The following is a 24,941-nucleotide window of genomic DNA, read 5'->3' on the forward strand; positions in this document are numbered from 1 at the left end:
AAGTAAGTATTTCATGCAAATACTTCCCATCCTGACCTAGAAAGAGTTCAAGCCCACTTCTTAGGGCTTAGTGTTCACTCTGTGCACTTAATGTTTCATTCAAATCTTATAGTGCATTTTCTGCTGGTTAAATCTCAACCTAAATTTATAGTAGTAATTTATGCTCCTGTTTTTCAGGTGTTCCCAGTGTGGACAACACCCTATTGAAAAGAGGAAGACAAATGTTTTCATTTCACCAGGTGACTGTCTAGCCCTGCAATCTCCCAACACATTCTCAGCTGCGAGATTCCAATCTAGTAGAGGAGGTCCATCTATTAAGCCAAACTTAGCACATTAACCAGAGATCAGTCAGCAGAGAAGACAAATAGACAAGAAAAAAAGTCAGTAAGATGTCAGATGTTCTCAAATGTGCATGTTCTGGTTACCTTTTTATGTTCAACCTCAAACCCCTCCTTCTTCATTTCTTTCATTGGCACTACTTGGGATGTCTATGGTATCCTCTTGGGTGGCCCCATGCTGCTGCCTCATTGTGCACCCTAACTAAGCTGGAAGCCTACCTCCTCTTCATATACCTGGCATTGAACTTCAGGAATACTTTTGGCCCCCTGCCACTTTGTCCCCACCTGTGCAGTCCTTCACAGAACCTCCACTACACAGGTGTCAAACAAGATGTAAGCAAAAGGAACCAACCATGCTTCTACAATCAAATTTACGCAAAGAAGCTGGGGCCTGCTCTCTATTATATCTTATGCAACTAGTTAGCATTAAACTGACCAATCTGGTTCACTCTGTATTTTTACTTCTGTTTTTAGTGGAGGCCTGTTTTTCTGATGCACTTTGAACTTCAATATACAAACACGTTTTATGGACAATTTTGCTCCCCATCGTGTGTGTGTGTGTGTGTGTGTGTGTGTGTGTGTGTGTGTGTGTGTTTTAAAATTCCTGAAACCAAGAGTGGTAGGTGATAATGATAGGGTGGAGGGAGTGAGGATGAGCCTGTTTCATTCGTGTGTGTTTTATAAATTCTTGCAAGATAGCACAAATGGTCTATAACATCATAGGTGCTGGTTGCATATTGGATATAAGGGTAGGGGTATCAAAGAGCAACAAAGCACAGGTCCTTCTGTAGGAAATCAGAGTTGTCTAGAGAAATCATGTGTATATATCCAATTAGGACACAATGAGATAAATGTTACAGGTGAAGTATAAGCAACGTGCTATGGGAAGCTCACAGGAGATGGTGAGTCATTGGTCTTGGAGAGGTCCAACTTAAAGTAGAACTTTCTATCACATCACAACACTGCAGAATCTATAATTCTGAAGAATATCATTCATTCATTTCATAAATGCTTTCCCACAGAGGAAATCCCAGTCACTTTGTTTTATTTTTTTAATGTTAGCTCCAAGCTTGGATAATCATATTTAACATTTATTAGACATGTATCATACACTAGGTACTATTCTAAGTGCTTTGTGTGTATAAATTACTATAATCCACATAACCTCCAAATGAGGGTCTTCTCATCATTAGTACCACATTGTATTTGGAAAACCCAAGAGAGAGATAGTATATGTTGTCAAAAGCTTTCTAAGTGGAAGAGCTGCATTCAACCACTAGCACTCTGAAGCCAGAATACACACTGGCATCCACCAGGTCCCTGTGACACGCATCATATGCACCTGTTAAGTGTCTCACTCCCCACATGGACTGGAGCTTTCCCAAGAACAAGCCCCTTTGTCTTAGTATGTCTGTTTTCCCAGAACCAGGCTTGGAGGCTGAAGATAATTAGCACTGATGGCATTTTAATCAGTGAATTTAATATCCACTAAGGTCAATGGAAGTAAAACTCCTTGACTTATTTTGCACAGAATGACACATTCCTAGGACTCTAAGCTACTGAGGCATTGGCTGGGGTCAGCAAAACAATGTCTGAACACCCATCACTGCAGCAGGAAGAGAACCCCATTGCAAAGCGCAGTCATTTCCACTCTGCTGGTTTCTGGGCATTGTTCAGATGCTTACAGCAGACTTAAAAATTAAAGAAGACAGCAGTTTGTAAACACTGGCCAGAAGTTTTTAATCTGTTGAATTTTTTTTTTTTAATTTTAAAGTTATTTAGAGGCTAGGGTTTTTCTAGTAGTTATTGATCTTATACATACCAAAAAGAAGCAAATAATTTTTGCAAAGTTACATTTCCAAATTCCTTCTCAAAAGGACAGGATAATCCTCTAATTGAGAACATTGCTAGGCAGCAGGGAAAGGAGGAAAAGATATTTTCTCCTATTAAGACCCAATCATGCACCAGAGAATGTATTTCAGATGCTGCTCTTTAATCATCCATTCATTTATTCAAGGAATGTTTACTGAACCCCTACAATGCCAGGCACCTGCCACCTGCTAGGGCTAGAGAAATAAATCGAATCTTATCCTTGATTCAAGAAATTCAAGGTCTAGTGGAAAAGACAGGCAAGAAATTATAATAAGAGTAGAAGTAAGTAGGGTAATGATAAAGTCCCAGGTGCTATAGGGATTCCCTCTGACTCCAGAGAAAGTGGCATATGAAATTAGTCAGATGGGTAGTGAGAGTAAGTGAAGTGGGAATGCTTGAACAGTATGTTCCAGGAAAAAAAAAAAAAAAAGAGGAAAGCACTTGCCAGGACTTGGGGGAGAAAGACTAGCATATGCAAGGAACAAAGAAATTCTGTCCTTGAAGTACAGGGAAAACCATACAACGATCTCAGATAAGACAGGAGAGAGAGGCTTGAGCCAGGACACACACTCATCATAAATCCTGTTCTATAACTGCTATTTCTTTCCTTCACTTGGTCTCCATGTGGGGCAGTTGACTCCTTTTGTCTCACTATGACCTTCCCCACCTCTGCTAAAGCCCCCAGCCTTGAATCTCAGGTCATCTGAGCCTATCATCCACCGTTGGGTGGTGGTGTCACTGCTGTTGTCATCTACCCATCCCTGAATCTGCTCTTGTGCACTGTCTCTTTCTTCAGCTCTACTCTTATCATTATTCTTAGAGATTTTATTAGTATTTGATGTAGCATCTCCTCCCTTCACTCCACCAATCCCATTTACTCACAACCAAGTAACATCGTAGACCTTGTAATTTCTAACAAACACAGCTTCTCCAGGCTCTCAATTCCATGCCTCCTCTTCTGACCAGCTAACTTTATAATCACTTCTGTGCATGCACTCTTTGCCTTGAAAAACAATGAAGCTAATGGAAGCACTCACAGACTCAGCCCTTGGTCCTTCTATTGGAAGTGAGCCTGCTGTGCTCTCAGGAGAGACAACCCCTTGTCTCTTGTTTAAATCCCTTTCCCTGTCCTATACAGAATAGTGTTCCAGCAAGCCACTTTCTCTGTAGCTCAATCCAATTCATTCTCTACTGGGGCATTCTCATCTGTGTACAGATATGCTGCTGTGATTCCCGTCTTTGAATTCTTTGAATGGAAGAGGAGCACTTTTTCTCGTGACCTCACTTTTTCTTTTTGACACTATCATATTTCTTTGCTTTTTTTGCAGCAAAACTCCTAAGATGTGCTGCTGCCAATTTCTCTTCTTCCATTATCTCTTTAATTGACTCTAATAAGACCTTCATTCCCTTCATACTACTAAAATTGCCTTCTGGAGGTCACTAGAGCCCTCCACATACTAAATCCAAAGGCCATTTTTTTAAGTCTTCATTTTACTTGACCCTCAACAGTATTTAAGGTCTGATCACACCCTCACCATTAGTGGACTTAGTTCACGTCTTTGTCTTCCGCCTTTGCTACTAGTTTCTCTTTCTTGCCTGTTCGGCTGGTTTCTCCCCATCTCTCCATACACTCCATGTTGGAGTGTCCAGGGATCAATATGCTTTGTCCCCTCTTCTACTCGTCCTTCACTTATGCCCTCTGTGATCTCATTACTATCAAACAAATGTGCCTCCAACCTGAGTTGCATGGTGAACTCCAGAACTCTAAGTGGTAACGTTAACTACATAACAATATCACACTGACTTAAAGGTCTGACAAGTTTCCTCTCTTGACTATGCTTATCTTCTCTAGGCCAAATTAAGGGCAAAACAGTAATGATCTGAATCTTGACACATGTTTACTCTAAAGATTCTAGCAGGGATGCTACCTCCCTTGAACTCGCATTTTAATGAAGCTACACATTAAGGAAACCAAGTGGTGATACAGGAGACTAATAGGGAGCATGTTGGATCTAAATCAGATGTTTGCAGTTTTCTCTTTCTCTAATTGAAGACTACTGTCCTAAAACATGATCTTATTCTGATTTCTTTTGTGCAAATTGGCTTTGTTGCTAGGTAACACGCTGTGCGCTGATAATCATTAAGGTTGCCTGGCACCCAAGTAAGATGAAGCAAATGTAGCATTGTTAGGTGTTTGATTTAAGCTCCCAATCTCAATCACAATAGAGTTTACTGTGGTCTAGGGTAGATGCATCTTTTGAAATTACAATAGGTGACCTATGACTTGTTTTAAAACATCAGGTTGGATACAGACAATTTGCTATCTCGTAATATACAGTCTATAAGATACCTAGCTATTTCTCATTAAGTACCCACTCAAATTCAAGACAGGTTTGAATAGTACAAACTAAATATTTTCCCTGTACTTCCAAGTGTCCACTGTCATTAACATTATTACTATTTCCAGCCATTCTCTGAAGACAGCATGAGATGTGAACCAGCCACCTTCCAGTAGAGAATGCCCTCCAGTAGGGATTATGACAATAATGTGAATGTTGAGCAGGGGACAAAAGAAAAAAAAAGGATTTAAATAAAATGTGTAGTATCATCCATCACTTTAACAATGGACTTCTGTCCCTCAAGGACTTTTTCCATCAATTCAGGCTTAATTTGCCCATAGCCCTCACAGTGTCAGCATCCATCTAGAAGGAGATTTGGCTTTTTCTACACATGCACTTATAGTATACATGGTATCTAAACACAGCCACAAATTTCAACTTGAGATCATCTGCAGAAATACTGATCCCATCCAAGTATGGGGAAAAAAAACTGTGTAATGCAGTGGTACATTTCTAGAGAACCAGTTTGTCACTTTCCAACGCTGCTCTCCACTAAAAGATTTTCAGGAGTAACATGAGCGTGATTTTCCCCAATGCCCTCCTTTAAGACCCTAGCCCCTAGGTAATATGTGCCTCTGCCATATTCTGGGTTTGTGATCTTGTTTTGTTTCATATCTCCAACAGAATGTCCATAATACTGCCTCACTTGGCCCCTCTAGGATCCAGTGTGTGTAATCTGACCTTACTCAGGTGAGATTCCTTTAAGAGAAATGCTCCAGAGGCAGGTTCCACAATGCACCAGGGATCCTTCATCCACACGTTCCCCACTGTGGGTTGCTAGTGACCCACCTGCCCTGCCTGCCAGGTTCTGAGAGTGCATTTTAAAGCTAATGCATTCACTAGCCCCGGGGAGAGCAACTGTTAACCAATCACCTTCACCTCTCAGACTCCTGGAATCCCCAATGGGTGTCCATACTCCCATTAGGGCATCAACGCTAGAAATGTGCTAGAGAATCTGTCCTCTCTCCGCCCGGTCGGTCTTGTCTTCCCAGAGGCCATGCCCACATGCTGCAGCATAGTGGCCAGCTTGAAGGAAAGGCAGCAGAAGGCACTCTGCATCTGAGAGTTCTGGGTCAGATCCTGGCTTCCCTCTACGAGCTGTCAGGCACCATCTCCCGGAGCCTCTGCCCTTCCTGTATCCCAGGGAAAAGACACTTGAATGAGACCACTCATGTAAGTTCCTGGCACATATCCACCATAGTGGCTGGCACAAGAAAAGGTATTAAACAAACGAAAGTCCTCATTTATAAAACATAGGTAGCCATTGCAGAGGTGAGACTGGAAGCAGAAGGCCCCTCTGGCCATCTGAGAGAGCCCACAGGGTGCTTCTTTCCCGCCCTGGCCCACGTGGCCCGCACAACATCCCAAGGACGCGGTGAGAAGGGATCTGGTCCTTGAAGGATCTCAGGATTTGGGCACACCAAGGAAACTGAGGTAGCAGTGGAGAGGAGGGTAATAAATAAGAAAAACCAGCATGGGCAGGAGCACAGGCTGGCAGTGCCCTGGTGGGAGCCTAGCACCACAACTGGCCTCAGCATCAGACACCTCCAGGCTCCGTAACTCACATCTCTAAGACAAACTCATCACTTTCCTCTCATCCACTTCTCAAATAGGCTCTCTCTATACACACAGCTAACCCTTGAACAATGCAGGGACTCGGAGCACCACACTGCACACAGTCAAAAATCTGTGTATAACTTCCAGCTCCCCCAAAGCTTACCTACTAATACTCTACTGTTGACTGGAGGCCTTACCAATAATGTAAACAGTCAATTGACACCTCTTTTGTATGTTATATGCATTACAAACTGTATGCTTACAATGAGGCAAGCTAGAGAAAAAAATGTTATTTAAAAAGGCATAAAGAACAGAAACTATATTTGCTATTGTCTAACTGAAAGTGGATCATCACAAAGGTCTTTATCCTTGTCATCTTCACATTGAGTAGGCTGAGGAGGAGGAGCAGGAAGGGGAGAGCTGGTCTTGCTATCTCAAAGGTGGGTGAGGCAGGTCAGGCAGAGGAGATGGAAAGGTAGCAGAAGAGGCAGGCACACTGAGTGTTACTTGTATTGAAAACATTTGAATATAAGTAAGATCTGCAGGGTTCAAATCTGTGTTGTTCAAGAGTCAACTGTATGTTGAAAAACACTATGCTTGCCTGAGCCAGACATCTGGGGATTCCCATGGACACCCCCTCCTCTCTTACTCCCCATTGGGTTTGCATCTCCCTTTCCTCCTCACCCTCCTGGACCTCTCTTGGCCTAATCTTTTCTTAATGCAGGAGCCCCCAGCTCTCCCCGCGACTTGGGCTCACTCCAGCCCACCTCATTCTCCACCTGCAACTGGAGAGAGTGTGTGACCTACCATTGGGTGGCCACTGTAACCAAGTGCTCAACACTCTCCAGAGGCCTCATGCCCATGGACAGCCTACAGAACAAAACCTAAAATCTTGCAAGGCTTAGGAAGCGTCTATAATGTTGTCCAGCTTCTCCAGCCTGTCCTGTGCCTGCAAGAAGGAGGCCGGTGGACCCGCTAAGCTGCACATGCTGTAACGTATTGCAGCCCACCCACTGCAGTCAACCCCAGGTCATCCTTACTCATCCTGTAGCCTGCTACTCAATCATTACCTCTGCTATGACCCCTCAGCATACAAGCAGGGGCAGCTGACTCCCTGCACCCACTTCACACACACCCCAGTAGAGCTTATTCAGCTTCACTGTTTGCACCTGAGGTTTCTTTCTGAACTCAAGGGGGTTGAGGGATAAAAGACAACAAATATGGTGCAGTATATACTGCTCGAGTGATGAGTGCACCAAAATCTCACAAATCACCACTAAAGAACTTACTCATGTAACCAAATACCACGTGTACCCCAATAACTTATGGAAAATATACAAAAATAACAATTGAAAAAAAATCCAGTTATTCAACTCAAAGAATGCTTAATATACTACAGTGAACCAAACAGACTACGTCCCTGTAGTCAAGGGGTTTGCTATCTGGTGGAAAGCAACAAAAGACAAATACACAGAGGCTGTCATGAAATGATAAATGTCTTAAATAAGAGCCAGAGAAATAGAGAGGACTCAGGAGGGTGAGCAGGAAGGTGTTCTGAACAGAATGCTCAGGAAGTCTGCTCTAAGATAGTGTCTGAGAAGAGCCAGGATGGCAGTGAGGCAGGGTGCACGCCGAGCCCATCACAGCACAAATGCAGCAAAGGGCCTGTTCCGTGTGCTCAGGGAGCCACCATAGGACCAGTGCAGCTGGCACCACACAGTGAAGGATCAGGTAAACCAAGATAGACTGACAGGGCCTTATAAATTTATAGTCCAAAGGAGGAGGGTTTTGAGGTGGAAGGGGGCACTCATAATAAATCTGAGACAATAGACACAAGAATGTAAATTACACAATTGTAGGCCTCCATATCTTTAGATTATACCCCGAGTGATGTGAGTCCTTGAAGGGCAGTGGGCAGAGAAGGGCCAGGACCTGGGTACATTTCTAAGGAGCACTCCATGTGGAGTGGTGAAAGCAGGGGACATCAGGACACTAGACAATGGTCTGGGGAGAACAGCTGGGGGTTGGGTTTGGGGGCAAGCCAAGCTTTGCAAAAGTGAGCCAAAGGGGCTGGAGGAAAGGGGAGAAGAAGCCGACAGCAGGCAGGAAGGCCAGCTGCAGCCCTGGCATCTCTGCAGAGACATGATGCAGGGTGATCTGCAACAGCAGGGATGGAGAAGCAAGCAATGGCAGATGAAGAGGCCGAGCAAAAGGAAGGGTGGAATGGAGCATTCTCATTACAAATGTTTTGCTTGGTCTCTGGTCATATCGCCAAAGGCACATGGAATGTGTGACAACTTTAAAACTCATTCCTCTTTTTCTCAGTGTTCCAGGGCTAGAAACATCAAGGTAGAGCTCCACCATCCTGAAGCATGTAGTGGAAAAAGTGGTAAGGAAATAAGGTTACACCATACAAACTAACGACCAAACCCTGTGAGCTTTCACCTTAATTAAATGCAGATTGTAAATACTTATTTATAAATGTAAAGCTTGCAAAGATATTGTAAAATAACAATAATCTGTAAGAATTCATTACATTCACATTTTCTTCTTAGGAATGTGCAGTCTGTTACCAGTTATGCTTACACACTTGCCTCCAAGGGCCCCTTCCCCACACGCTCATGCCATGATTGAATTTCTGCTTTGCAAAGTCCATCCACTGGAATTGCTAAGAACGTGGCACTAGCTCCAGGAGGCCAGAGCCATACATCTTCCTGATGGGGCAGAGCCCAGCGCAGGACAGATGGCCTGCACACTTAACTACCACTGTTTGCTGAATCGATGACCCCAGCACTGGATTAACGTTCCCACCTCCAGCTACTCTCCTTGACTTTCATTGCTCCACTTCCCCCTCCGATCCATACTGTAATCCATAGACATCACCCTCAAACGCCACTTTGTTCTCTAATCAGGAACCTACTGTCTCTCCCTTTTACCTCTGATCTAAACTTCTATCAGTGTCCAATGAGACAGAACACAATGCCTCGCTTTTCTTTGCTTCCCATCCTGGATACCCTACTTCCTTTCCACCTATCCCCATGTATTTCCACCTCTCCCCACATATTCTCAACTCTAAATCTTCCTTGTGCTATTCCACATTCATATAGGGTTCAGCTCTCCATGCGGACCCACCAGTATCCTACCCATTCTTCGTGGCCCTACCAGTACTTCTCTGCTCCCTGCCTTGTGCAACCACTTAGTCAGCATGACCTGATTCTTCTAAATTTGAATAGTCTTCAAATACAGGCCTTCCTGGCCCATGCACCACAGTGGCATGACCATAAACCAGGCTGTCACCACCTCTTGCCTACATTGGCCACTCTGTATTCAGTCTCTCCCATGGTACCTGCTATGATCTGGCAGGAGTGAGCTTCGAGATCTCAGGCTAATCACAATCCCCCACTCATGAACACCTACTTGCTCAATGAAGTTCAAACTTCTTAGCATGACTAACAAGGCTCTTTTTTTCTTAATCTTTGTGTGTGTGTGTGTGTGTGTGTGTATGTGTGTGTGTGTGTGTGACAGGAGGGAAGGAAGGAGTTGAGGAAGACCTAGGGATCAAAGAGAGAGAAGGCAGACTAATCAGTTTCTTGACAACCAGTTTTCCTGTTGCCTTTTAATTCTTTTCATTTCAGGACACCCCTAGGGACCTTTTGCTCTAGATACACAAAGTTTCCATCAACAGCCTCTGTGCTTACATGTGCTCATCTCTTCCCCACATCGAAGACAAATCAAATCAAATTCAATGCCTTCCCACAGAAGCCTTTTCTGACATTCTCAGTGTTGGTGGTTGTGTCATAATTCCATAGTTAACAACCATTTGCTAATTATTTCCTCTTATAAATGTAGACACAGATGATTTTTTAAGTGTCTCTTTCTAGTGTCTTCACTTCCTTACACAATGGGCAGAGGCAGGAGGAACAGAGACAACTGTTTACTAACTGATTGACTTGCTGATGCAGCTCCTTCTTGGTCAACTGTGGAGACTTTATGGAAGCAAAGAGCAGCAGATGTTCCCGGACGGTGAGGTTGTCCAACAGGATGTCCTGCTGCAGACACACACCCAGCTCCATTCTGACCCTCGACAGGTCTGTCTGTAGGTTCTTGCCATTGATGATGATGTTTCCAGAAGTGGGAGAGTAGAGCCCCGTCAACATGGATCTACCAGAGAAAATAAGACAGCATGGAGAATATGCATTGCTGATACTGTGAGCGTCAGCAATCCAGTCAGCTCCAGGATGGCGCATACATCCTGCCAAGAGCACTCACCCTCTGCTGTCCTGGTTTTTACACAATCAGTTAAAAGTCGTGAGGAGCTTGAGGGCACGTTGTCTGGTTGATCTTGAAAATATGAGTTTAACATAATGTTTATGCTACCATATGAAATACAAATGCTCCTTGACTTCTGATTGGGTGATGTCCCAATAAATCCATCAAAAGTTGAAAATATTGTAAGTCAAAATGTATTTACATGTAATCTACCTAACATCACAGCTTAGTCTGTCTAGCCTACCTTAAATGTGCCCAAAACGTTTACATTAGCCTACAACTGGGCAAAATCAACTATCGCAAAGCATATTTTATAATAAGGTGTTGAATATCCCTTGCAATTTATTGAATATTGTACTGAAAGTAAAAAGCAGAATGGCTGTATGAGTCCTCAGACTATAGTTTCTACCTAGTGTGTATTACTTTCACACCATCATGACATCAAAATATCATTAAGTTGAACCATTGTAAGTCTGAATTGAGATCATAGAGCATCATAGTTGTATGGGACTTTAAGACGATAACATTCAACTTTTTACAGATGAGGAAACATGCTAAAGAAATGACATATATACCTAAATCCTCATCATTAAATATAAGCAAAACAGAGATGCAAAGCTAGGCCTCAACCATGGAGCCAGTCTTCCTTCCACTGCTCCCGGGATAGTCTGTGTGTGTTAAAACCACAAGAACTCAAGCAGCCGGCCACCACAAGCTCACACAACCAATTGCCTAGTTCTGCTTCCTTGCTTCGGGAAGTTTATTATTTAAGTTTTAAATTGGTTCCTTATTTCTGAAAAGTTAAACATGCCCCTACCACAGGACCTAGCAAATCCGCTCCTTAGTATTCACACATGAGAAATTAAATGTGTGCCGACACAAAGCTGTATGCACAAATGTTCACAGCAGCTGTGTTCGCAATCACTGACAAAGAGAAACAACCTCAATTGCAACCCATAGATGAAAGCATAAAGAAACTGAATTGCCTCCATACAGTGGATACCACTCAGTTGTCCCAAGGAGCAGGCTGCTGGCCCACCACCACCATGCCTGGGTCCCCAAAACAGTCCGCTGAGTACAAGAAGCCAGACATGATCCCATTTACAAGAAATTCTAGAATAAGTAACCTAGTTTTTAGTGACAAAGAGCAGATCAGTGGTCACCTGAAAGCCGGGGTCAAAGGAGAGCACAGGAAACCTTGGAGCAGCATAGAAAGGTTCTGCATTTGTGGTGCTTATTCCAGCACTAACCAAATGTGTCAAAACTCATCAAACTGTACACATCAGCAGATACTGTTTACTGCACAAAAATTAAACCTCAATGAACTTAAAACTCTTTGCTACATTATTTTCAAACCTATCTGGGGGAGACTATAAAATAGTTTATACACATTCCCTAGAAGTCTCAAAGATGGTTGTTTTAAATAGTGAAGATCCAGTCTTTGACTGATCTCTCAGCCTTTCATCTAAGAATTGCCGGGTGGAGGCAGCCACTTAGGATGACTCAAAACGTACTACAAATGTACACTAAAAGCAACACAGTCATTGAACCTTAAATCATCGAGAAGCTCCAAATGTAATTCTCATCATTCTTCTAAACAAGCAGCTCAGGTTTTCCTTGTAAGAAATGTGTCTTAGTAAAAGCAGGGTGAGAGGAGCTGTCTGGCTGAGTCATTATTGGTGTAACTTGTGGTTTCCCAATTTTCAAACACTAAAAAAAAAACACTCAGACTCATTTCCAAGTCCATTTCTGTATCCGAGGAACGAATAAAAACTGTCCATTTTCTTTCTTTCTATTTTTTCAATATGAGATTTCTGAAGTTTCATGTGTTATTGTTCTACCTTTCTTATTAAGTTTGAGGCAAAGCCCTTCTCATTGTTTTAACTAATCACATGCTACATATTTAGTGAGAAAAAGAACAAAAGAGAAAGTGATTTGTTCAAAAGAGATATTTCATAATTTTAGCAGTTGAACCTTAAACCTTCACTTCCACAGCCAGCCCAAGGCTGTGAGTGTTTGAATTCCTTGTTTCTCTGGGAGGACATGATGTGATTCTTTAATCAAATCTAAAGCCATTGGATCCTAAGCCAAACATCCACCTTTAACGAGAAAAGAACCACACAAAAACCAGAATATGAAAAAGAAAAATAATCAGGTGTTTAAAAAAATTGCAAATACCACTGTGATATTCCTCTTCCTACAGATATGCAAGCAAGATGATACTTAATGGGACAAACGCTGAAAGTGCCAAAGGACTTGCAAAGACTAAAGTACAACATGGTAAATTATTTGTAGAAAATACAAGAATTAAGGCTTTTAAAAAGCTCTCCACTTCACCCCTTTGACAGGGCCCCAGGCCTACAGTGCACCTGTGCGGTTGAGGACACAGGGCCTCTCTCACATGGGCACTCATGAGGGGCTCTGCCTTTCACCTGTGTCTCTAAACTCTGTACTGAGACTCAAAATTCTTAAAAAAGGAAAAAAAATCAAACCACCTGTCTCACAGGAAAACTGAAATTTTAAGAATCAAATGCCCAATGTTTGATAAGGGTAAAATGGGACCCACATGATAGTGGTTTTCCCGGCACCATTTGTCCCCAGCAGGGCGGTGATTTGGTCCCTGTAGAAGGTGAGGCTGAGGTCTTGGACTGCAGCCTTGCGGCCCTCATATTCCTTGGTCACAGACACCAAGGTGACTCCCGGGGGACTTCCTTCAAGCTCTCCTTCCCTGTTTTGCTGTGATGACCCTGTGAGAGAGATGAAAATTCATTGTGAAAAGACTTCAAAAGCCCTGAAGATCATGCTCATATTTATTAATTCAGTGTTCTGCTTTGAAATTGAATTCCAGCTCTGTGAAGCATACAAATCAACTCAAAAATCTTTCTTTAGCAAGAACAAGAAGCAGACTACATAATGGCAAACATTAAGTGATATCACTGATTACAAAGTTTTGAACCCTTACGATAACCATTTCATAAAAAAAAAATAAAAATAAAAACACACACATGTATTTTGGTTTAAGTAGAGAAAAAACAACAGGCAGATTAGTTACACATAAAATATTCATGAGAAATAGTCTCCTGAGGAGGTGAGAATGGATAGGTGCTTGTCGATGTGTTCCACATTTTCTAAAAGATTCATAATTCAGAAAAATATTTAGATTGTTTAGAGTACAATGTTGACTTGTAATCTAAACCCACCATGATGGGAGCTTGTTTATCTCTGAGTGATGCATCTCTGTTTCCATGGAGATAGCCTATGAATTCATCCTTTGGCAGAGGTGCCCTGTGCCTGCACCTGCAGGAATAGGCCATGACTCTGGAGTGCAGAGGCACAGGCACAGTCCTGCCCCTATCTCCTGAGAACCACAATCCCTATTTGTAAGGGACAGCGATATTCTCCCTCACACAGGAACACTGAATATACCAGCATGGGTGAGAACACTTAAAAATTTTAAAGTGCTTTACATAGGGTAGCTGCCCATCTTTGCTTTTATTTCTTATACGTATTCATTTTGGGACTAACACTTCAATTTTACTAAATTGTAATATGCACACAAATGCACATAATGCACACAGGGAAGGACGCTAAATAATAAATAATAGGAACTCCCTGGGGTTCCTGGATTTCACAGAACAATCACTGTCAGGGCATACTGCCTCACATCTGTGCCTTGTAGCTGTTTCCCAGCCCAAGACAGCCTAAATATAAGTCTTTCTACGAATCAGCACACACTTGCAAAGGCTGGACCAGAAAAACAATAAAAACAAAAAAACAAAATGGATCAGAGGAAAAATACATGCATCTAATAATTCTACTCCTTACAAACCTTTACTGTCAAAGTTCTCATGGAAGAAGAACACACTGGAACTTAGAGAATATTGCCTTTTTTCAACCAAGACACCCACACTCTTCCAATATGAGGCAGTAAAGGGGAAATACCATGGTTTCCGTAGACCAAATGTTCCTGAAAGAGGAGACAATTAAAATTAGTTTAATTTTTTTATTTAGATGAAGGTACTGTATTAGAATATCTTAAGTAATTAATATAAAATGTCATTCCATGTTAGTATTTTTAATATATGTCCCATATACAAAAAAGTGATATCCCAAGGCACAGCTATTAGCTTTGCAGTGGAGCCCTAACTCTCCCTTCTCAGTCTGATCCACGGCCATGTGTTAAAAGCCCCTCTCATCCACTTCCCCCAAGACATCTGTAGAGTAGGAGTTCAATAAACGCTTTTTGGATAATTGCTGAATATTCCCAGAGTAAAGTGCCACCTTGTCCCGCACTGCCCTTCTATTTTGTCATTGTTCTTCTTTTGCCTACCTTTGATGTTTGCAAGAATTCCTAAACAAGGGGAAGAGCATGAGTTAAGTGCATGAGGGGATTAATCAATTGAAATGTCCACAAAGAAGAATAATTCATAATGCTAACATTTCCATATGAAACATATTATCATTCTTCAAAAGTATTCTCCAAATTCATTTCAGCCCATTTAACATTCACTTTGCCCTCATTACATGCTGAAATGAGAAGGGATTTCATTATTAACACTTTCCAATTTTCTTTTAACACATCCTTTCTAGTTTAAGTTTGATGAATGCAACTTACCTAAAGGCCTAAATTCTACAACTGATTAGAATTAAAAAGGCCTATAGAAAGACTATTATAGCACTTTGATCATCAAGCAGAAGAGAGATATGCAAGCCCTTGCACTTTCTAATCAAAAAATAGAAAGAGATGTTCAGGCACTCAAAGGAGAGCACATGTATCCATTACTTTTTGAAAGTAAAGGGAAGGTTTGCAAAATTTTTCACCCATTCTATAGAATGGGAGAAATGTCTGTTTACTCTGTCAATAGTTTCCTTTGCTGTGCAAAAGCTCTTCAGTTTAGTTAGATCTCATTTGTCAATTTTTGCTTTTCTTGCAATTGCTTTTGGCATCTTTGTCATGAAATCTTTGTCTGTGACTATGTCCTGAATGGTGTTGACTAGGTTGTCTTCCAGTGTTTTTATAGTTTTGAGTTTTACATGGTATTGACTAGGTTGTCTTCCAGGGTTTTCATAGTTTTGAGTTTTACATTTAAGTCTTTAATCCGTCTTGAATTAATTTTTGTATATGGAAATAAGGAAGGTGTTCAGTTTCAATTTTCTGCATATATCTAGCCAGTTATCCTCACACCATTTATTAAATAGAAAATCCTTTCCCCATTGCTTGTTTTTTTAGGTTTGTTGAAGATCACGTAGTTGTAGGTGTGTGTTCTCATTTCTGGGTTCTCTATTCTGTTCTGTTAGTCTGTGTGTCTGTTCTTGTACCAGAACCATGCTGTTTTGGTTACTGTAGCCCTGTAGTATAGTTTGAAGTCAGGTAGTGTGATGTCTCCAGCTTTGTTCTTTTCACTCAGGATTGTCTTGGCTATTCAGGCTCATTTTTGGTTCCATGTGAATTTTAAAACATTTTTTTCTAGTTCTGTGAAGAATATCAATGGTAGTTTAACGAGAATAGCATTGAATCTACAAACTGCTTTTGGCAGTATGGTCATTTTAATGATATTCATTCTTCCCATCCATGAGCATGAAATGTTTTTCCATTTGTTCTTGTCATCTCTGATTTCTTTGAGCAGTGGTTTGTAGTTCTCCTTGTAGAGACCTTTCACCTCCCTTGTTAGCTGTATTCCCAGGCATTTTGTGTGTGTATGGTAATTGTGGATGGAAGTTTGTTATTGATTTAACTCTGGGCTTGACTGTTGTTGCTGTATAGGAATGCTTAACTATGCATCTGACAAAGGTCTAATATCCAACATCTATAAGGAACTTAGATAAATTAAGCAAAAAACAAACACCCCATTAGAAAGTGGGCAAAGGACATAAAGAGACACTTCTCAAAAGAAGACATACATAGGGCCAACAATCATATGGAAAAACCTCAACATCAATGATCATTAGAGAAATGCAAATCAAAACCACTGAGATACCATCACACACCAGTCAGAAAGGCTGCTATTAAAAGGTCAAAAAAAATTTTTTTTTTTTTTGAGACAGAGTCTCGCTCTGTAGCCCAGGCTAGAGTGCAGTGGCCGGATCTCAGCTCACTGCAAGCTCCGCCTCCCGGGTTCACGCCATTCTCTGGCCTCAGCCTCCCGAGTAGCTGGGACTACAGGCGCCCGCCACCTCGCCCGGCTAGTTTTTTGTATTTCTTAGTAGAGACGGGGTTTCACCGTGTTAGCCAGGATGGTCTCGATCTCCTGACCTCGTGATCCACCCGTCTCGGCCTCCCAAAGTGCTGGGATTACAGGCTTGAGCCACCGCGCCCGGCCAAAAGGTCAAAAATTAACAGACGCTGCTGAGGTTGTGAATAAAAAGGAATGCTTATACACTGTTGGTGGGAGTGTAAATTAGTTCAACTATTGTGGAAGACAGGTGGTGGTTCCTCAAAGACCTAAAGATAAAAATACCATTTGACCCAGCAATCCTATTACTGAGTATATATCCAAAGGAATATATATCATTTTATTATAAAGACACATGCACACGCATGTTCTTTGTGGCACTATTCATAATAGCAAAGACATGGAATCAACCTAAATGCCCATCGATGATAGACTGGATAAAGAAAATGTGGTACATATACACCATGGACTACTATGCAGCCATAAATAGGAATGAGATCATGTCCTTTGCAGGGACATGAACGAAGCTGGAGGCCATTATCCTTAGCAAGCTAACATCCTTAGCAAAGGAACAGAAAACCAAATACTGCATGTTCTCACTTATAAGTGGGAGCTGAATGATGAGAACACATGAGGGGGAACAACATGCCCTGGGGCCTTTTGGAGGGTGAAGGGTGAGAGAAGGTAGAGGATGAGAAAAAATAACTGATGGGTACTAGGCTTAATACGTGGGTGACAAAATGATCTGTACAACAAACCCCCATGACACCATTTACCTATGTAACAAACCTGCACATGTACCCCTGCACTTAAAAGTTAGAAAAAAATAAATAAATAAAGTGAAGAGAAGTTGTTGAGCTGGTGTCAGGAGTAGCACTGTTGTTTGTGGGCTGAGTTGTGTCTCCCCAGGTTTCACAGGTTGAAGTTCTAACCCCCTGTACTTCAAAATGTGACTGTATTTGGAGACACGGTCTTCAAAGAGGTAATTAAGGCAAGATGAAGTCACAAGGGCGAGGACTAATCCAATGTGAGTGCTGTCCTCATGAATGAAAATTTGGACGCAGATACACAGGAACAACACAAGGAGATGATGCCATCTGCAAGCCAAGGAGAGGCCTTGGGAAAAACCAGCCCATACACATACCCACATACTCAGGCCTACACCTTGATCTCAGACTTCTGGCCTCCAGGATTGTGAGACAATACATTCCTGTTGTTTGAGCCACCCAGTCTGTGGTACTTCGCTGTTGCAGGCTGAGAAAATTAATGCAGGCAGGCGTCCTCCAGGAACCTTGCAAAGCAATAACCATCCCTCTGTAGGAAGAGGATGAGTAGCAGCTGGATAATCAGGTCATATCACAGCCAGCATTCCACTCACTCTGTTCCAGGCACTGTCCAGGGTATCTGGTTGTATTAATTCACACAGTCCTGTGACCACCAACATGTCAGGTACAATTATCACCTCTACCTTCCCAATAAGAAAAGGAGGAACAGAAAGGCTTGCCCAGTGATGCACAGCTGGTGGCTCCCGAAGCTACACACTGGTTAGCCTCTCCTCTAGCATCTCCTGCCTGTCTGAATACGCAAGTGCAGCCATGAGGATGCTTTGGGTTGCCTTTTACAACAAGAAAGAAGCACAGTTTCTTATAGCACCAATTGCACAATAAGCCCCTGTTGATACATACATGAACAATGAGTGTGTGGAAATCAAAGGAGATAGAAAGCGAGCAAACACATCAGGAAGATTATTCTCACAAAGCTGCAGGTCTTGGGCTGAGAGGCCTCCCAGGCAACCACACTCAGTCGCAGCTTAAGTGGGCACCACCCTTAGCAAGGACAGTAGGCAATGGGATCCGGATGCCTTTAACTGTTTATATATTTGAATTAGTAATTAAAATTCCTGGACTCTAGATGTCACAATGAAAAAGTGGGAACTTACATCTGAACATAGAAAAAGCAAAAATTATTTAAACTTGCAAAGTAAGAGAAAGGTGCAGGAAGTTATTACTTTCATTTGATGAAATATTGAGCAGCCATTAACAGTACTTTCAAAGATGTGGATAAATGCTTATGACAAAAATATTTTTTAAAAACATAGAGGGAAATTTACATATATAGTATGAACCCAACTAGGTACAGAAAACTGTCTGGAAAAAGCCTGGGAAATGTAAGTTCTGGTTAGTGAATTCAGAGATAATTGAATTTTTTTTTCTGCTTCCTCAAAAATTTTTCCTGTTTCTCCATAAACTTTTCAAACATTTTACAATAAACACATATCCATCTGATGTATTACAGCTCAAGTTTTCAGAACCATAGGGGAGAAAAGAATATTTCACACATGCACATTCTAAAGGTGAAATAAGGCACAATTTGCCTGTTCCAAATGAAGTCATTGAACACCTTCACATTGTGAGTGTACGCAAGGAAATCCTGAAGCAAGCCTCAGCTCTGCTTCACTTCAATACAAGTGGAAGTTGTACAAAGATAAATATGATTTCAAACTTTGGGCCATGACTAAAAGCGAGGATCACCATACATGTGTGTGTGTGACACACACATACCCACATACACACGCACACACACAGGCATTCACACACATGAGTACACGTGTACACAAGCACATATTCATGCAGCACATGCACACATGTACACACACACAAGCGTGCACACATAGGCAACTGCAACAATGTCAGGAGTCACCAGTTTCTTGCAATGGAGCTAAGTCATTACTCTTTATTAGTTGTGTCCTTGTTTTCTCACTTGAGTCTTTGGGAAATGACACCTTACTGCAGCCCTGACTTACTGTGGGAGATGCTTTGCTGAGAAATGAATAACTAAGCATTTTGTACAGAGGTAGGAGGACAGACTCTGGCTCATCTCCCAGGGCTCACAGTTCCAGTTGTCAGCCCAAGAATGAGCAGGACAGGTGAGGCCTCAGCACAGTGACGAAGGAACACAGCAGAAGTCCCCTAGATCTGGAACATCGTATCCCTTGCCCTTCTGTTCTCCGGTTTACACCTTCCTGTTCCAGGGAGATGTCAGTCATCAAACAGAAATCAACTAGTCACACCCTCTAGTGGTATGAGGGACACACAGATGAATCAGGCAGAGACTGCACCTTCTTAGGACCTTCATTCTAGTACAGATGACCAAAAAAAAAAAAAAAAATCATTGAGAGAAAAACGCGAGACAATATTGTAATTGTAGGGTTTCCACCTATGCAAAACAAAAGCAGGCCCTTCAACCCAAGAAAAAGGAGCGAGAATGAAAAGACAGAGATGCTGGGAGGGATGCTAGATTCAGAAAATACAAACACAGGATGTCCAATTAATTTTGAAATTCAGACAAACAACAAGTAATGTTTTAGTATGAATATGTCCCCCAGATTATTTGTAGTTTATCTGAAATTTGAATTCATCCGGGTGCCCTGTATTTTATCTGGCTACCCTGTGTGGGTGTGCTGGGTACACTGGAGACTGCCCCCCAACTCCCCATCAGCACACGGGAATAGAGAGAGAGAGAGGCATGAATCTGCAGCAGAGCAGGTTCAGGTGGCCTGGGAGCCACTGAGGATATTAGTTATTCTCTAGACATTTTGGAGGTGGGGAAGACTGTCATGCAGGGGAAGGACATGGTCCACTTGGTCTATTTTTTACAAAGATAACTTTGTGTCAACACCGAGGTAGGATGCAGAGGCGAGGTGCTGGGGTCGGGGATACCTAGAGGAGTGGGAAGGAGTTACAAGGGCACTGTAACTCACTGTAAGTCCAGATCAGGCACAGTGAGGCCTGATCTAAGGTAACGGCTTCAGGAATGGGAAGTAGAAACAAACTACGAAAGACATTCCAGAGTTAGGAAAAAATAAATTAGAAATAAATTGAATATTAAGGTTTGCTTTGCTAATTAAACCATCTCAACCGTAATCCGTCTGGACTTTTAAAACCTCCTAATTAATCTACTAATCTAACTAAAGCAGAGAGCAGCCAAATGCAAGTTGGCATGGAGGCCGTTCAGCTCTTTGGCTTGCCTCTGCAATAGGCTTTTGCTTATAAATCCAAACTTGGTTTATGTGCACACTCTAGAAGCACATACAACCTGCTCACATTACCAGATGTAATTGGGCACATTAATATGTGCAAAGGCCCTCCATTTACACCAAGCTTTTCTCCTCAAGGGGAACTGCCTGCTGGCTTATGCAGGCCAGGAAACTAATTCGCATTGCCCCGCAAAACTGACAGTGATAAAAGAAGAAGTCAATGAAATTAGACAGATAGAGCAGAATCAAATTTAATTGGAGGCATATAAAAAGAGTTTATGCAATGAAAACTCTTCGCGAGGACGAGATGTTTGCTTGTGAGCTCTTGACTCAAGCGTGGAGACCTCCAGTTGATGCTGAGCCCTGCAGGCCAGAAAATGATTTGATGCTGGATCTATAGAGTCTCCCAGTCGACAGCGGGGCTGAGAAATGCTGGGGTCATACTCACTGGGTCACTTTATAACAAAGAAAGAAAATGGAGAGAAAAGCATTTGTTTGGGGTATGGGGGGTGTGTGTGTGTGTGTGTGTGTGTGTGTGTGTGTGACAGAGAGCAAAAGAGAGAAATTTCTCACGTGTCTCCTACCTCCCATCTGGAGACACCCTCCTACCCACAGGAGACTTTGGAACAGTGTTTTACAATGTAGATTTTATTATTACTCAAGTATGATGATGCCAACCAATCAGGAACTAACTGTCATTGCAACTATACTTTGTTACTCACAGACCCCAAGAGAAGGAGGCATGACACCCCACACAGGGTCACACAGGGAAGCACCAGTGTCAGTCAGGAGACAGGGGAAGTAGGGAGGGGTGTTGTGGGAATGTGAACAAAGCCTTTACTGTGGTTTCCAAGGGAAGCAACATGTGAGGAAGGGCAAGTACATTTCTAATTAACTAGTGTGAGTAATTTCCTCAGGCTCTTGGGGAGAGAGTCTGTGCCTAGTTGGCTGGTACCTTGCCCTGGGCTCATCAGGCCAGGTAGACAGTGGCCCTGAGTGTGAGCACCCCATAGTAGTAGGGGTGTGGGCTCTGGATTGGTTTGCATGTGAAAGGCACATCCACAGGGGAGTCCTTCACTATGGCTAGGAACTGGCTATCCCTGGAAGGAACAGTCCCTCCAGGGTCAGTAACTGCACACCCTCAACTCCAGTCAAAGCCTCAGAAATACAGAAAATAAAAAAGTAGGATTAATACAATGGGGATGGTACAATTGCCTTTAGGGTGCAGATGCCTGGGTTAGTCAATATCCTCCAAAGTGCAACAAAGAAATGTCCTTGACTTGCCTTCTGTGAGCCTGACCAGTTGTGCAAATGCAAAGTGTTGCATGGTTATTGAGCCTAGGACATATAAACTCAAAGTTTCTATGCAGTTTCAGTATACACTAAATTTGTCAGAAATTCAACTACTGTGTAAACCAGTGGAAGATTATTGTTTAAAGTAGAAATTGTTCATTGTTTTGGAAAACCATGCCATCAATAGTGATGTCACTCACTGCTTTCAAGTTTGCAATGCAGTATGACTGTATCAATCCTCAATCTGCCCCATTATACCCAAATACATGACAAAAGATGTGAAGATTGCTTGTAACAAACTTAAAACCAGATATATTTAAATTAGTAGAAATTCAGAAAATGTACTAAATTGTATTAATAAGGGTTAGTAACTATGTTACATTGTCATTCTATATATATATATTTTTTAAAACTGTATAGCAAAATAAGACCATCTGGTAAAAATTACACATTGAAATGATTAACATGAGGCTCCCTATTACTTTTCAATCTTATTTTGATGCTGTTCCCTTGGCTTCTCTATAAAACCCTCTCATATTATTAATATTATTCCTTTGTCCAATCAGTCCTCTATTTCCTGTCACTACTAAAGAATAGATCTCCAAAGTCTTTAAAAGACTGGAGGCTGAATGGAGAGACTGAAATGAGATAGAATCATAAGACAGGAAATGGATCTTCTGTTATGTTTTGTCATTACCTGCCCCATGTGTTAAACACAGGGAATTTCCTTATTACTTTTAAGTAAGACCCAGGTCATTTACAAAAATATCATTATTTTATTCACCTCATTAGTGTATAATATTTCTTCCCACATTTTTCCTACTTCAGTTGAAGTTATTTTCATCTTTTAATCACATACCAATAAATCTGATCTAGTATTACTTAACATTAGCTTTACTTCTAGTGTCTACATTTCTCTTTACTTGTGCATTTTCTTTCCTTTTAGTACCAAATGGCTTCCAACCATTTTCCTTCTTTTAAATCCGAACTTATTCCAAATAAAAGTAAGCAGCTGAATATCCCATTCTATGTTCTAATGAATTCTTGCCTGAGCACTGATAATTTACATGTTATCTTATTATAAATTACTTTCTATTTCTCTTTTATACTAAAATTTTAAAATTACATTAATTTTAAGACTCATACACAGGTAGTTTTCATTATCTATAAGTTTCATTTCAAGAGAGTAAAGGAGGTAATATAAAATATTTGTCTTAAAAAGAAGGTATTGGGTCTGAGAGCTCCTAGAAATTACAACCCTCTTTATGGATCTGAAAGCCCATCAATAGTGTCTGGCAATTTTATTCCTTGTTATTATCGGCAGACTTTGTCAAAGTGGAAAATAAATACTTCGGGCAATTTGGGAATATGCAAATTGCCAACTCTTATTTTTAGCTTTCGAAATAAAAGAATCTGAATTCTGTGATAAATTCAAAAATCTTTATTGACATATTTATTCAGCTCTATGCCTTTGTATTTTTAAATATGTGTTATAAATATGTTCGAGCTTTGATTTTTTTTAATTCTGTAATAGACTCTGATCTTTTTTCCTAACTAGCTGGTAGGTAAAATTAGTGTTACAATCACAAAGAGAAAATATAAAACCCACCACTCTAAATTCACTAAACAAAATGTTGAAACTAGTGTCTGCCATTCAGAGGTAGATTGAGGGCCTCCTGTATTGCTTCCCTTTGCAGGGTGTAGGATCCAATGTAGCTGGGAATCGTAACTCATTAGAGGTCACAGAACACTTTGTGTGGCCTGATGAAAACATGGAGACATTCCCTAGAAAAGGTACATCCGAGTGAACTTAAGGGAGACTTGCGAAGTAAAATCAGGAGATCTTTTTCTCCAGTTGGATGTGGTAGGGTAAGAGCTGACTCTGAAGCAGCTCAATTTTTACATATTGGGTAGATGTTAATCATGAGCCATGTTGTGAGACTGCAGGATTGTGGCGTGAGTGTATGAAGATGGTGGATTGTTGGTTTAACCTTAACCTAATGGGAGGGCAGGGAATTAGGAGTCTGAAGAAATGGAAGGACAGGAGGAGATGAAAGAGGGAACAGAAGATGATGGTTTCCCCAGTCGAATATACGTGAGTTCCAAATGTGGCATGGTTCAGATGGCCAAGGTACTTCCAAAAGATTACCAAATCCAGTATTTGAATCTCCTGGTCCCCTGAGGAAAACGATTTTTTTAAATTTCTTCTGAGCCTCAAGTTAACCTCACTGAACTTTTAGAAAGAATTTCTTCTTAAAAGCCACCAGCTTAGCTGAACATCCCCTGATCCACAGGATAGGGAATGACTCAATACTGTCCCATTGGTGGGGACATTCTCACCATCACTCAGCTTTTCTGAGTTCAATTACCTTCTTCCATGAGTGTACCCCCAATTCCCTTTTCTTCCCTTCAAATATGACCTAGACAGTGAACCCTCTGCACACCAGACATCCACCTCAAGGCTCAGTCTCTTTTAAAACTTTTCAATTTAGAATTCCACAGTGGGATTCAGAGCCAAAGTCTCAGCTGAATACAATGTTCCTTTGCTTCACTATAATGTAGAAAAATACTACCCCTAGGAGCCTCTTGCCTTAGATGCTGATGGTTGAGGGAGAAATCAGATCATTCTGGGTCCCAGGACACATTTTATCTTCATCTCAACATTGCAGAGAGTAGACTTTTTTTGCTGGTCTTTTGCATTTTAAATTGATATCACAGATGTATTTTGTAACATTACTGTCTTATGTTATTTTTGCTTCTTCTCAATAGTCAATTGCTTCTCATCCAATTTCCTAACCCTTGGCCTTCTCAACTCATTTTTTTTTATCTCTTATTTGCTAGAATCTTATTTCTTAAGTTTTGTTTTCTTAAATTTTATTCAAAGTATCAAGACGATGCAGTCTAAGTTTTTCCTAAATAAATCACGTTTCCAATTTATGTTCTCTCTCTACCTCTTGAGGGCCATATATTCCTACTTTTGTGTAAAATGATCTTTTCAGTGACC

At 41.4% G+C, this 24,941-nt stretch overlaps 1 protein-coding gene across 1 annotated transcript in view; it reads right to left on the reverse strand.

Annotated features, from left to right (window-relative positions):
* The window catches only part of ABCA13 (ATP binding cassette subfamily A member 13), a 410,641-nt gene that overhangs the window by 266,541 nt on the left and 119,159 nt on the right, over nucleotides 1-24,941 (reverse strand). Inside the window, exons 21-23 of the mRNA XM_074036523.1 lie at nucleotides 14,265-14,402; nucleotides 13,002-13,182; nucleotides 10,109-10,327 (exon numbers count right to left, since the gene is read on the reverse strand). Coding sequence (XP_073892624.1) covers nucleotides 10,109-10,327; nucleotides 13,002-13,182; nucleotides 14,265-14,402 — 538 coding nt within the window. The remainder of the gene's footprint in view (nucleotides 1-10,108; nucleotides 10,328-13,001; nucleotides 13,183-14,264; nucleotides 14,403-24,941) is intronic.

This window comes from Macaca fascicularis, chromosome 3, assembly GCF_037993035.2.
Source record: "Macaca fascicularis isolate 582-1 chromosome 3, T2T-MFA8v1.1".
Taxonomy (NCBI): Eukaryota; Metazoa; Chordata; class Mammalia; order Primates; family Cercopithecidae; genus Macaca; species Macaca fascicularis.